The following is a 14,444-nucleotide window of genomic DNA, read 5'->3' on the forward strand; positions in this document are numbered from 1 at the left end:
TTTCTAAGGGGGCGGTTCGTTCAGCGTCACAGCAACGTCACAGCAGCGTCACATTACAGATTAGATCTCATCAGCAGAATAGTAAGACACGAGACTCCAGCATCTCCATCTTCAGGGGTAATCCAGAGGTTAGGAATAGCTTAGGGTCACTTAGCGTGAGGGACAGTATAGTAGCACTTTGTCCCTCATTATCCTGCAGTCATATTGTAACAACAGTACAGATTATTTACTGTAGCACATTCCAGAGAACTTGTGCTAGGAATGGGAGATCCGAATTAACGAAGATGTAACAGATGTCAAAATTGGCCAACAGATTAAGAATACATTTTTTCCTAATTTAATTTCTGATGTTATGGTTTAAAAAAATAAATTAACTTTCAAGATATCATTAAAAAATAATAACATTGTGTTTATTTTTAGCAGATGACTGTATTGGGAGTTCAGATGGCTCTCTAATATCTTCAGAATTTATAACAGATGATGACTGTATGACACATGATACATATGAAGAGCATGATGTTGTCCCAAATATACCTCCAGTCCTTCATCGGAAAGCGATGTCATCTGATCTTTTCAAACAAGACCAAAATTCCAATCATCAAAAAACTCTCACTGGGAAGAAGTCATTTTCATGTTCAGAGTGTGGAAAATGTTTTATTCAGAAATTCGAACTTGTTTGGCATCAAAGATCTCACACAGGGGAGAAGCCATTTTCATGTTCCGAGTGTGGGAAATGTTTTATTCGGAAATCATATCTTGTTACTCATCAAAAAATTCACATAGGGGAGAAGCCATTTTCATGTTCGGAGTGTGGAAAATGTTTTATTCAGAAATCAAACCTTATTTCGCATCAGAAAGTTCACACCGGGGAGAAGCCATTTTCATGTACAGAATGTGGGAAATGTTTTATTCAGAAATCAAACCTTGTTTCGCATCAGAAAGTTCACACAGGGGAGAAGCCATTTTCATGTTCAGAGTGTGGTAAATGTTTTATTCAGAAATCAAAACTTGTTATGCATCAGAAAATTCACACAGGGGAGAAGCCATTTTCATGTTCAGAGTGTGGGAAATGTTTTATTCGGAAATCATCCCTTGTTACACATCAGAAAATTCACGTAGGGAGAATCCATTTTCATGTTCAGAATGTGGGAAATGTTTTAATTGGAAAACAGAGTACAAGTAAGGCTCAGCATCACCAATTAGCAGGTGCTCGTACGAAAAAAGTAAGGCAAATGAGAGAATTCCAGCACACTGACTACCCCAAATGAAGTAAAGAGACTTAGATTATGCTGTGTTCATTTTTATTGTTGAAAAAAATTATTTCAAAGTGCTGTGCATGGAACTGTCCACAAAAAGTTGACGTTTCAGCCAACAGCCCTTCGTCAGACTGGACTTATCTATATATAAAGTGATAAATAAAAAAAATAAACAATCATAGTACATAAGTTGTAGTAATACAAACATTTGTAAATATTTTTACAGTACAACAGTACATCTCGTCAGAAATAACAATTGGTAATGAATGAAACAAAAACGACTACAGGAATCACAATATACCTCATCTTGTACATATACGGTACATAATTTATATTATGGTAGTATTACCTAACAATAGAGAGGCAAAGCAAATTTCAAATGAAGAAAAATAGTGACACGAGGTAGGCCTGTGTAATAGCACAAAAGTGAACAGGTGATGGCGGAAAGGAGCAGGCTGCCAGATAATAGGATAAAAGGTACAAAAAGAAATAATGAAAATGGGAATAGATGATAATGAAGTGGGCTCACCAAATGTAGATATTGCCTGTGGACCCATTAGAATGATTTCACTCCACTATGTAAATAACGGTAACATAGAGACAAAAGCCATAAAATTGTAAGGGAATAATACATAGTATATTAGAGCTAGTACTAAAAATACTATTGTATATAATGGTAAATTCAGGGTAATAGCATGTTGCTCTAACTAGTTACAAGAGATGCAATTACTAGCATGTATGAAAAAAAAAATCATATCTGGGGGAAGTTATAAGTTAAAATCATTACCTGCAAAAGTACTATATGGATGTGATCATCATAACACGGATGCATAACAGTGTACTATGTGGCTGTAGTAGGGAAATGAGGAATAATACAATTGGATTAGCCAAGAGGCGACTGGAAAAAAGAAAAAAAGGAAGAAAAAGGGGAAAGGAAGGGGATATATAATATAATAAAAGTATATATTTTTTAGTACCTTATGGAATGCTCAATATATGTAGCAGAAGGAAAATTATATCATGAATAATATTCAAATCCCACCATGTGAATCTGTATGGTTGTAAAAGAGCTAGGACTAAGCCAGCATGTCTCCTGTAAAATATGTTATATCAATAAAATGTATATCCATTCACTTTTGGGAGCTAACAAGCATGGAAAAAGAATAAGGAAGAAATAGTTATGTAATACCTAATGCTGATGACACATAAGTAAGGCAAGGAAGTATCTTATATGCAAGGGTGAAGTCTGGGTCCCACTATATGGCTTCCATTAAGATAAAGAACAGAACATTAAAAAGAAGGATCACCAACAGGGATAAGATACCTGCATAGTAAACATTAGGCAGCCTGAACTTACCAGGATGAAATGGGGGAACGTGGAACTTGCCTACATGCCTCCTGCAATGTGCGAGGTTGCTTCAGTTTGTGTTACTTTGGAAACAATGGTAGAGGAGTCCTCATCGTTCTAAGAGAGAGTGGAAAAATTAGTTTGCGACATTGATAATTCCGTAATTTTTATGACTAGGGGCCGAGAGCTGGAGCCAAAATAATTCAGTTCAGAGCACAAGTAAGGCTCAGCGTCACCGATTGGCAGGTGCTTGGAAGAAAAAAGTAAGGCAAATGAGAGAATTCCGGCACACTGACTACCACAAATGAAGTAAAGAGACTTACATTATGTTGTGTTCATTTTTATTGTTGAAAAAAAATATTTCAAAGTGCTGTATATGGAACTGTCCACAAAAAGTCAACGTTTCGGCCAACAGGCCTTCGTCAGACTGGACTTTATCTAGATATAAAGTGATAAAAAAAAACCAATCATAGAACATAAGTTGTAGTAATACAAACATGTGTAAATATTTTTACAGTACAACAGTACATCTCGTCAGAAATAACAATTGGTAATGAATGAAACAAAAACTTGTTGGGCATCAAAGATCTCACACCGAGGAGAAGCCAATGTCATGTTCAGAGTGTGGGAAATGTTTTATTCAGAAATCAGACCTTGTTAGACATCAAAAATTCACACGGGGAGAAGTCATTTTCATGTTCAGAGTGTGGGAAATGTTTTAATTGGAAATCAGAACTTTTTGTGCATCAAAGACCTCACACAGTTGAGATAGCAGGGACAATTGTAATATCCACTTTTAACCCCTTCACCCCCGGCCACTAAAACACCCTAATGACCGGGCCATTTTTTGCAATTCTGACCAGTGTCACTTTGACAGGTTATAACTCTGGAACGCTTCAATGGATCCTGGCGATTCTGAGATTGTTTTTTCGTGACATATTGTACTTCATGTCAGTGGTAAATTTAGGCCGATACTTTTTGCGTTTATTTGTGAAAATTTAGGAAATTGTGCGAAAATTTGGAAAATTTCGCAATTTTCAAACTTTGAAAATTTATGCCCATAAATCTGAGAGATATGTCACACAAAATAGTTACTAAATAACATTTCCCACTTGTCAACTTTACATCAGCGCAATTTTCGAAAAAAAAATAAATTTTCGTTAGGAAGTTAGAAGGGGTCAAAGTTCATCAGCAATTTCTAATTTTTCCAACAAAATTTACAAAATATTTTTTTTAGGGACCACATCACATTTGAAGTGACTTTGAGAGGCCCAGGTGACAGAAAATACCCAAAAGTGACCCCATTCTAAAAACTGCACCCCTCACACTGCTCAAAACCACATCCAAGAAGTTTATTAACCCTTTAGGTGCGTCACAGGAACCAAAGCAATGTGGAAGGAAAAAATGAAAATTTTACTTTTTAACACAAAAATGTTACTTTAGCCATAAAATTTTCATTTTTACAATGGAGAAAAGAGAAAGTGCACCCTACAATTTATTGTGCATTTTCTCCTGAGTACGCAGCTACCTCATATGTGGTGGAAATCAAATGTTTGGACACACGGCAGTGCTCGGAAGGCAAGGAGCGCCATTTGAATTTTTGAACGCAAAATTAGCTGCACTAATTAGCGGACACCATGTCAGGTTTGAAGACCCCCTGAGGTGCCTAAACAATGGAGCTCCCCCACAAGTGACCCCATTTTGGAAACTAGAGCCCTCAAATAATTTTTCTAGATGTTTGATGAGCACTTTGAACACCTGGGGGCTTCACAGAAGTTTATAACGTTGAGCCGTGAAAAGAAAAAAAAAATTTTTACCACAAAACTGTTGCTTCAACTAGGTAGCTTTTTTTTTCACAAGGGTATCAGGAAAAAATGCACCATAAAACGTATTGTCCATTTTCTCCTGAGTACGCAGATACCTCACATGTGGTGGAAAGTAATTGTTGGGCGCATGGCGGGGCTCAGAAGAGAAGGGCACCATTTGACAGCAAAATTGATTGGAATCATTAGCGGACGCCATGTCACGTTTTTAGACCCCCCCCCATGGTGCCTAAACAGTGGAGCTCCCCCACAAATTACCCCATTTTGGAACTAGACCCCTCAAGGAATTTATCTAGATGTTTAGTGAGCCCCTTGTACCCCCAGGGGCTCCACTGAAAGTTGATAACGTTGAACCGTGAAAATTATTTATTTTTTTTAAAAAAAGTTTTTTAAATTTTTGCAGCAACAAGGTAGCTTTTTTTTTTTCTTTTTACAACGGTATCAGGAAAAAATGCACCATAAAACGTATTGTGCAATTTTTCCCGAGTACGCAGATACCTCACATGTGGTGGAAATCAATTGTTTGGGCGCATGGCGGGGCTCAGAAGACAAGGAACGCCATTTGACTTTTCAAACGCACAGACGCGGTGCACTGATCGGCCGCTGCAGGAGGCACGGTCGGATGAGATACAAAAAGCGCTGGGGATACGGAAGAAAAAAAAAAAAGTCACGCCAAAAATTGAGCAGGGATGTTGATCCGCGCTCAGCGGGACGCACGGACAGATGCGATACTTTTTTTCCGTATCCCCGACGTTTTTTGTATTGCATCAGTCCGTGCGTCCCGACGAGCGCTGATCAGGGATGCACATAACGGATCGGCATCCCTGCTCAATTTTTGGCGTGACTTTTTTTCTGTATCCCCGATGCTTTTTGTCACGCCAAAAATTGAGCAGGGATGCCGATCCGTTATGTGCATCCCTGAACAGCGCTCGGCGGGACGCACGGACAGATGCGATAAAAAAGCGTCGGGAATACGGGAAAAAAAGTCCCGCCGAAAACTGACCACGGATGCAGATACATTATCTGCATCCCTGATCAGCGCTCGGCGGGACGCACGGACGCATGAGGTGTAAAAATGGACAGGGGATAGAGGAAAAAAAGAAAAAAAAGTTATACTCACAGTACCCAGAGGATTTGCAGGAGGAACAGAAGGCAAGGAACAGCTTTACAGCAGCAGCCAGCAGGCAGGAAGTTGGACAGCTCAGCAGAAGACCCAGGAAGAAGTATGGGGAGATAAGGTATGCACACCAGTGACTCTGTAAGGGGAATACATGGAATAGCAGAAACTGCTGTGTGAATACTGACATGAAAAAATTCAATAGCTGTATGTAAGGATGAAATGTGAAAAATGGAACCTGCATTACTGCCATGAATATATGAATAAAGAGAAATTTAGCTACTGAATTGATCAATGCAATAGAGCCCCAACACTACGCCAAAGTATTTCTCTACGTTGGGGTCCCTAGCTTGTGTGTGTCCTCTCATGCAGTTAAAAAACTTACCGTGTATGGGAAGCTGAGACCCAGGCTATATATACGATGTGGATTGGCAATAGGTGTGTATGGGGAGGGTTCACAAACGAAAAACTACTAACAAATACAAAATAACGTTTGGAACTCCATTCTATGTCTGAACTGGGTGCAAAAACCTAAAAAAACATCACTATGGGGAGATAAGGTATGCACACCAGTGACTATGTAAGGGGAATACATGGAATAGCAGAAACTGCTGTGTGAATACTGACATGAAAAAATTCAATAGCTGTATGTAAGGATGAAATGTGAAAAATGGAACCTGCATTACTGCCATGAATATATGAATAAAGAGAAATTTAGCTACTGAATTGATCAATGCAATAGAGCCCCAACACTACGCCAAAGTATTTCTCTACGTTGGGGTCCCTAGCTTGTGTGTGTCCTCTCATGCAGTTAAAAAACTTACCGTGTATGGGAAGCTGAGACCCAGGCTATATATACGATGTGGATTGGCAATAGGTGTGTATGGGGAGGGTTCACAAACGAAAAACTACTAACAAATACAAAATAACGTTTCTGCTATTCCATGTATTCCCCTTACATAGTCACTGGTGTGCATACCTTATCTCCCCATAGTGATGTTTTTTTAGGTTTTTGCACCCAGTTCAGACATAGAATGGAGTTCCAAACGTTATTTTGTATTTGACCCATGAAGAAGGACCCAGCGATGGAGGCAGATGTGATCGGCCGGTGAAGACAGGTAAGAGGACGTCGGGGGGACAGCAGAGGGGGACGGGGACAGCAGAGGGGGAGAGCAGAGGAGGGAGATACCGGAGGAGCTGCAGAATAGAGATCACGGGGGAGGCCGGCAGATTGGGATGTCGGGGGGCAGATTGGGATGTCGGGGGGCAGACCGGGATGTCTGGGGGCAGATCGGGATGTCTGGGGGCAGATCGGGATGTGGGGGGGCAGATCGGGATGGCGGGGGGCAGATCGCAGGGGGGCACGGGCAGGGGCCATTATGGGAGCGCGCAGGAGCAAATCACAAGAGCGCGCAGGGGCTGCAAGAGAGCAGGGGAGGAGGGATACCGGAGGAGCTGCAGAATAGAGATGGCGGGGGGCAGATCGGGATGTCGGGGGGGCAGATCGGGATGTCGGGGGGGGGCACGAGCAGGGGCCATTACGGAAGCGCGCAGGGGCTGCAAGGTGAGCACAATACTCACCGCTCCCGCTCCGTGACGTGGCAGCAGCAGCGGTGGCGTGGTACCACTAGTACCAGCCAGTGCTGCACGCTGCAGACATGTTGGGGGAGGGTCCCCAGACCAGCACAGGCCTGGGGAGGGCGGCCACCGGCAGATCAGACCGCCCCACTGCACACTGATTGGAGCGATTGTGCGTCATAGCACGATCGCTCCAATCAGTGCTGCAGGGGGGGGCCACGGTGTCTGCTTGCTTCCAGCCAATGATCGGAGCTGCTGCAGCCCCGGTCCTAGCTGGATTTTACAAGATCACACTATTTTTGGCATTTTTTTTGCCGAAAACAGCGTGATCAATGTGATTGGCGGTTCCGATTTGAACAGCCAATCACATCGATCGCCTTTGGGGGGTGGTGATGCCACCCCCCTGGGGTCAAGCAAAGGTCACCTGCTGTAAGAAACAGCAGGGGACATCATTTGAAAGCCGTTGCTATGGCCACGGCAATCAAATGAAGTTTAGGCAGTAAAATTACGTCCCTGGTCATTAAGGCACGTTAAAATAGGACGTAATTTTACTGCCTGCGGTCGTGAAGGGGTTAAAGATCATGAGCATTGTTCTGTCTCATGGTTTTCGGCTTTGGTTTGTACTGTGTGATTTAGGGAAGAACTAGCTTGACTACTAACTTCTGTAGTGGAGCCCAGTGTAAGAAGCGGCTGTTTTGCAGAGGATTTCACAGAGACTATTATTAAAAAGTCTAAAAAAATTACAAAGAGACAGGGAGGATTATCATGTACTATCCAAACAACCTACTCCGAAAAACCCTACTATTGGTGAGCCAAAAAACTCCACCGTGACTGGTTCTAACCACACAAGGGTTTTCACCAACAGTAGATATAAGAAGACTAGATTTCAGCAATTCAGTAGAATTAGATCCTATTCTGCTGATCCTAGTGTGTCATTTCCACTACTAGCCACTGTTTGAGACAATGGTTCACAAAACCTTTGTTAGAGACGGGAGACTTTTCTCTCTCAGGTAGTACAGGATGATTGGATCAGCGGCCGTGTCGTGTATGGAGACGCTTGACAAACCAAGACAGACAAGTCTTTTAAAGTGTGTAAAAATAGATAAGAGATAACATAAAAGGGGAATTACACAATAGGTTAATTACACAATAGGGGGATGTTTTCGGCTAATTACATGTTCCCAGAGTAATTCATCAATTTTGACATATGTTTGACAAGCATTTTATAATTTTCTGGGAATCGACATTCTTTTGGCTAAATTTGACTTTAGTAATTATATTATTCCAGGAAATTAAGGAATAAAAAGATATGGTGGAGAAAATCCTGCCAAGGACACATACAGTCATATGAAAAAGTTTGGGCACCCCTATTAATGTTAACCTTTTCTCTTTATCACAATTTGGGTTTTTGCAACAGCCATTTCAGTTTCATATTTCTAATAACTGATGGACTCAGTAATATGTCTGGATTGAAATGAGGTTTATTGTACTAACAGAAAATGTGCAATCCGCATTTAAACAAAATTTGACTGCTTCAAAAGTATGGGCACATCAACATAAAAGTGACATTAATATTTTGTAGATCCTCCTTTTGCAAAAATAACAGCCTCTAGTCGCTTCCTGTAGCTTTTAATGAATTCCTGGATGAAGGTATATTTGACCATTCCTGTTTACAAAACAATTCCAGTTCAGTTAAGTTTGATGGTCGCCGAGCATGGACAGCACGCTTCAAATCATCCCACAGATGTTCAATGATATTCAGGTCTGGGGACTGGGATGGCCATTCCAGAACATCGTAATTGTTCCTCTGTATGAATGCCTGAGTAGATTTGGAGCGGTGTTTTGGATCATTGTCTTGCTGAAATATCCATCCCCTGCGTAACTTCAACTTCGTCACTGATTCTTGCACATTATTGTCAAGAATCTGCTGATACTGAGTTGAATCCATGCGACCCTCAACTTTAACAAGATTCCCAATTCCGGCATTGGCCACACAGCCCCAAAGCATGATGGAACCTCCAACAAATTTTACTGTGGGTAGCAAGTGCTTTTCTTGGAATGCCGTGTTTTTTTGCCTCCATTCATAATGCCTTTTTGTATGACCAAACAACTAAATTTTTGTTTCATCAGTCCACAGGACCTTCTTACAAAATGTAACTGGCTTGTCCAAATGTGCTTTTGCATACCTCAGGCGACTCTGTTTGTGGCGTGCTTGCAGAAACGGCTTCTTTTGCATCACTCTCCCATTGTTGACCGATGCACATTGACACCATCTGCAGCAAGATGATGCTGCAGGTCTTTGGAGGTGGTCTGTGGATTGTCCTTGACTGTTCTCACCATTCTTCTTCTCTGCCTTTCTGATATTTTTCTTGGCCTGCCACTTCTGGGCTTAACAAGAACTGTACCTGTGTTCTTCCATTTTCTTACTATGTTCCTCACAGTGGAAACTGACAGATTAAATCTCTGAGACAACTTTTTGTATCCTTCCCCTGAACAACTATGTCGAATAATCTTTGTTTTCAGATCATTTGAGAGTTGTTTTGAGGAGCCCATGATGCCACTCTTCATAGGAGATTAAAATAGGAGAACAGCTTGCAAGTGGCCACCTTAAATACCTTTTCTCATGATTGGATACACCTGCCTATGAAGTTCAAAGCTCAATGAGGTTACAAAACCAATATAGTGCTTTAGTAAGTCAGTAAAAAGTAGTTAGGAGTGTTCAAATCAAGAAATTGATAAGGGTGCCCATACTTTTACACCGGTCAAATTTTGTTTAAATGCGGATTGCACATTTTCTTTTAGTACAATAAACCTCATTTCAATCCAGAAATATTACTCAGTCCATCAGTTATTAGCTATATGAAACTGAAATAGCTTTTGAAAAAGCCAAAATTGTTGTAAAGAAAAAAGGTTAACATTAATAGGGGTGCCCAAACTTTTTCATATAACTGTATCTTGCACAACATGGTCATTACATGAGATTAAGAGAGAATAAAACAATAATCTTTTAACTGGCTAGAGTATGTGTAGCAGACTATAGACAAAATGGCTGAAGAAAACAAAACGGTGTCTACTTTAACAATTCCCCTCTTTATTATGTTCTTATTCTATGCTACATATCCCTACCTATCAGTAGGTCTGCAGAGTTGCCCTACTTCACAATACACAAGGTTTTCCCTACACATATTATGGGGTACTACCATTCAGACATCCCCTGTAAGTCGACCTAACCTTTTTCCCTATGACTACCCTTTTTTTTCCAGGACCACATGACAGCACCACAGGAGGTTGCTGCCTCCTTCCTCTACAGGGACAGGAACACAAGAGGTTAAAAACCCCTCCCCTTCCCAACCTCTCCAGTGTTTTTTCCTGTCCCTGTACAGGACGGACGTAGGAACTTACCGGGATGTACGGGGTCCAGGTGGATCAGGGGGGGGGCTCTGCTCTCTCTCCTTCCAACCTGTCAAGATGCCCCAGGCAGACACCACGCAGCGCGGGGTCCCTTAGCCGCGCCGGTCGAGCAGGAGCTCCCGGCGCCTGTCGCTTCCCTCCGAGGGGAGGGCTCTCGGCCTCCTGCCACAGCAATGCTTCCGGGTGCGGTGTGGAGACGGACGCCGGCGCATGGGCGGACATCGGCGCATGCGCAGATGCCGCACTTCCGGTTTCCGGGTTAGTGCGGCCCTGGAGTTTTGGCGCAAATTTCAAATCCGAAGTTCGGACGGCAGGACTGCGACCTGGCACCTTCACTCAGGTAATAAAAACCTGGAAGGGTAGGGGGGGTGGGGAGTACATTGTTTTTCGTTAGGCTCCGCACTCCAACGCTGCCTGTGATGGATGAAAAAGAAAGTTCAGACACTAAAGCCCCTAAGGATGCCCAGGTCTCTGTAAGTGTCAGCCCTTCAAGGTTTCATTGCCCTGTAGTCAGGAAACTTGTCTGATCCTTGTTATTTTTTGCAGGGTGGAGGTTCTTCTGTGGGTTCTGGCACCATCCCCAAAAAGAAATGTACCACTAAAGTTAGGCGTTGTGCGGTGTGTGATGCAAAACTCCCAGACGCCTATGTTAAGAAGCTCTGCGAGACCTGCATTGCAAAGTTGATATCTGAGGAACAAACTACCCTCCTGACAGACATGAGATCCATGATACGGGAGGAGGTTCAGGCTGTCATGACGAGCCACCCACCAGAGCCCCCGGCGCCTCCTAAAAAACGTCCACGCCATATGTTAGAGTCCTCGGAGGAAGATGAGATGTCCAGGAACTCCGACTCCCCAGGGGAGGATGAGGTCCTGGGTTCCTTGCCAGAGGAAGAGCGGCGTTACTTATTTTCCGCAGGCGACACGGATTAATTACTCCGTGCTGTATGGAAAACTATGATGGTAGAGGATACGGAAGAACCTCGAGCCATACAGGATGAAATGTTTGGGGGACCCCGGTCTCAGCGCCACAGGGTCTTTCCAGTAAATCACCACGTGCGTGCGATGATCCTGGACGAGTGGGAGGAGGCGGAGAAACGATTGATTGTTCCCAGGGACTTCAAAGCCAGACTGCCGTTTGAACCCGATGACAAAGAATGGGAGGACGTTCCTAAAATTGATGTCCCTGTGGCGAAAGTCACACGGAAGATGTCAATCCCGTTTGAGGACTCCTTGGGTCTCAGGGACCCAATGGATAGGAAGGCTGATGGCCTTCTTAAAAAGGCTTGGGAGGCTTCTGCAGCCAACATTAAAGCCAACATTAAAGCCAACATTGCCGCTACTTTCGTGGCACGGTCTATGTTTTGTTGGTTGTCAGACCTGGAATCTCAAATTCGGGATAATGTCCCTAGGGACGCCATTTTGGACTCCCTTCCTATGTTAAAACTGGCGACCGGATTCATGGCAGACGCCTCCGCTGAGTCAGTGCGTTTTTCTGCCAGGAATGAGGCCCTTACTAATTCAACCCGCAGGGCCATATGGTTGAAAACCTGGTCGGGGGACGGAGCATCTAAGAATAAGCTGTGCTCCATCCCTTTTTCGGGTGCCCGGGTGTTCGGTCCTGCTCTAGACGAAATTCTAGAGAAGGCTTCCGATAAAAAGGGCGGTTTCCCAGAGGTCAGAGCTCCCCGTCCTCTCCCCTCCCGGAGGTTTCGTCCCGCTAGGCAAGACTATAGAGGCAGGGGTAAGGCGGGCAGATGGGGTTTCCACAAGGGAGGACCAGATAGGCAACCCCCCTTCGAACCCAGAAGGAAGCCAGATAGATCCTGACGCCATTATCGGGGGGAGGCTCAGCAACTTTTTGGGACACTGGCAGCAGATAACCTCCAATCCGTGGGTCCTTCAAGTGGTGGGGGAGGGTCTACGGATAAAATTTTCAGGGACCCCCCCAAACAGGTTCATCCTGACGAAACCCCAGTCGCGGTCCCTTACCAACCGCCTCTGGTTGGATGTAGATTCCTTACTGCACATCGGGGCAATTCTCCCGGTTCCAGTCTCAGAACAGTTCCTGGGCCACTATTCTTCCCTATTCTCTGTTGCCAAACCCTCCGGAGAATTCTGAACGATCATAAATTTAAAGCCCCTCAATCTGTGGGTCCGGTACAAACGATTCCGAATGGAATCAATAAAGTCTACCATTCCTCTCCTCAACACGCACTCAGTCATGGCCACGGTAGATCTGAAAAGCGCATATTACCACATAGCCATTCACCCACACTCTCAGAAATACCTGAGATTTGCATTAGAGAGGGACAGGATATTGTATCATTTCCAGTTCTGGTGCCTTCCATTCGGCCTCTTTTCTGCCTCCAGGGTGTTCACGAAGATAATGACGGAAGTAGTGGCACACCTGAGAATATCCAATGTTTCCATCGTCCCTTACTTGGACAACCTTCTGCTCTTGGCGGACTCCCCGGAGGAACTCTCCCGGACGATCACCACCACCTTGACGTTACTGACATCTCTCGGCGGGGTCATAAACGATCAAAAGTCCAATCTCACGGCGGAAACAAGGAAGCTGTTTCTGGGCATTCTTCTGGACTCCGATGCGCGCACATCCTTTTTGCCGTCTCAAAAAGTGGAAGACATCAGATCAAGAATCCAAACCCTCAGCCGAAAGAAGCAGTGCTCCATCAGGGAGGCCATGAGCGTCCTGGGCATGATGACTTCCTGCATCCAATGTGTTCGCTGGAGTCAATTCCACTCCAGACCGCTCCAAAAGCTAATCCTGTCGTACACTGTGGGATCCTGCTGGTCCCTCCATTACAAGATTTCCCTAACTCCTCAGGTCGTTCACAGTCTAAGATGGTGGATGTGCAGGAAAAATCTTCGCTTGGGCGTTTTGTGGGATTGCTCGCCGTTCGTCACGCTCACGACCAATGCAAGTCAGACGGGCTGGGGCGCCCATGTGAACTCCCTTTACTTTCAGGGCAGATGGCCTCCAGAAGTGTCAACCCAGTCATCCAATTTCAGGGAGTTGCAGGCTGTCTGGCAGGCTCTGAAGGCAGCTCATCCTTTGTTCCGGGGTCAACATGTTCGGGTCCTATCGGACAATGTTACGACAGTGGCCTTCCTTCGCCATCAGGGGGGCTCTCGCCACCTACCTCTGCAGGCTCTGGCATCGAAGATCTTTCAGTGGGCAGAACGCTCGGTTCTATCCATATCGGCGGTTCATCTCAAGGGCTCGGGAAATCATCTCGCGGACTTCCTGAGCAGGCGCACGATCGACCCCTCGGAATGGGAGCTGAAGGACAGTGTCTTTCAGGATCTGGTCAGACGATGGGGAAAACCTCAGGTAGATTCGTTCGCGTCCAGAACCAATGCAAAGCTGGAAGTCGTCTTCTTCTCTCTGAATCCCCGGGATGCTCCTGCTGCGATCGACGCCATGACCCAACCATGGTCCATGGGTCTGGTGTACGCCTTTCCGCCTCTGCCGTTGCTCCCCAGAGTACTCCGGAAGATTCAACAAGACGGAGCCCATGTGATTCTAGTAGCCCCGTTTTGGCCGAAGCGGAGCTGGTTCTCTTTACTCAGGAACCTGGCAGTTGCAGATCCGGTCCTACTTCCCTTGACGGGCGATCTCCTCAGCCAGGGTCCAGTTCTTCACCAGGACCTGGATCACCTTCAGCTATCGGCCTGGATCTTGAAGGGAGGTTCCTGAGACGAAAAAGCTTGTCACTTGATGTCATCTCTACACTCCAGGCAAGTCATAAGCAGATTACCCGGACCATATACAGGAAGATCTGGAAGAAATTCTGCTCCTTTCTGGGTGAAGAACCTGCTGACAGTTCTCGACCTAATATTCTGAAAATCTTGGATTTCCTGCAACTGGGATTCCGCCAGGGTCTTAC

At 44.5% G+C, this 14,444-nt stretch overlaps 1 protein-coding gene across 1 annotated transcript in view; it reads left to right on the forward strand.

Annotated features, from left to right (window-relative positions):
* Positions 1-1,918, forward strand: part of LOC142261046 (uncharacterized) — a 44,948-nt gene extending 43,030 nt beyond the window's left edge. Inside the window, exon 9 of the mRNA XM_075332088.1 lies at positions 624-1,918. Within this exon, the coding sequence (XP_075188203.1) occupies positions 624-1,268 (645 nt within the window). The 3' untranslated portion in view covers positions 1,269-1,918. The remainder of the gene's footprint in view (positions 1-623) is intronic.
* The last annotated feature ends 12,526 nt before the right edge of the window (positions 1,919-14,444 follow it).

Source organism: Anomaloglossus baeobatrachus, unplaced genomic scaffold (genome assembly GCF_048569485.1).
Source record: "Anomaloglossus baeobatrachus isolate aAnoBae1 unplaced genomic scaffold, aAnoBae1.hap1 Scaffold_203, whole genome shotgun sequence".
NCBI classification, from domain to species: domain Eukaryota; kingdom Metazoa; phylum Chordata; class Amphibia; order Anura; family Aromobatidae; genus Anomaloglossus; species Anomaloglossus baeobatrachus.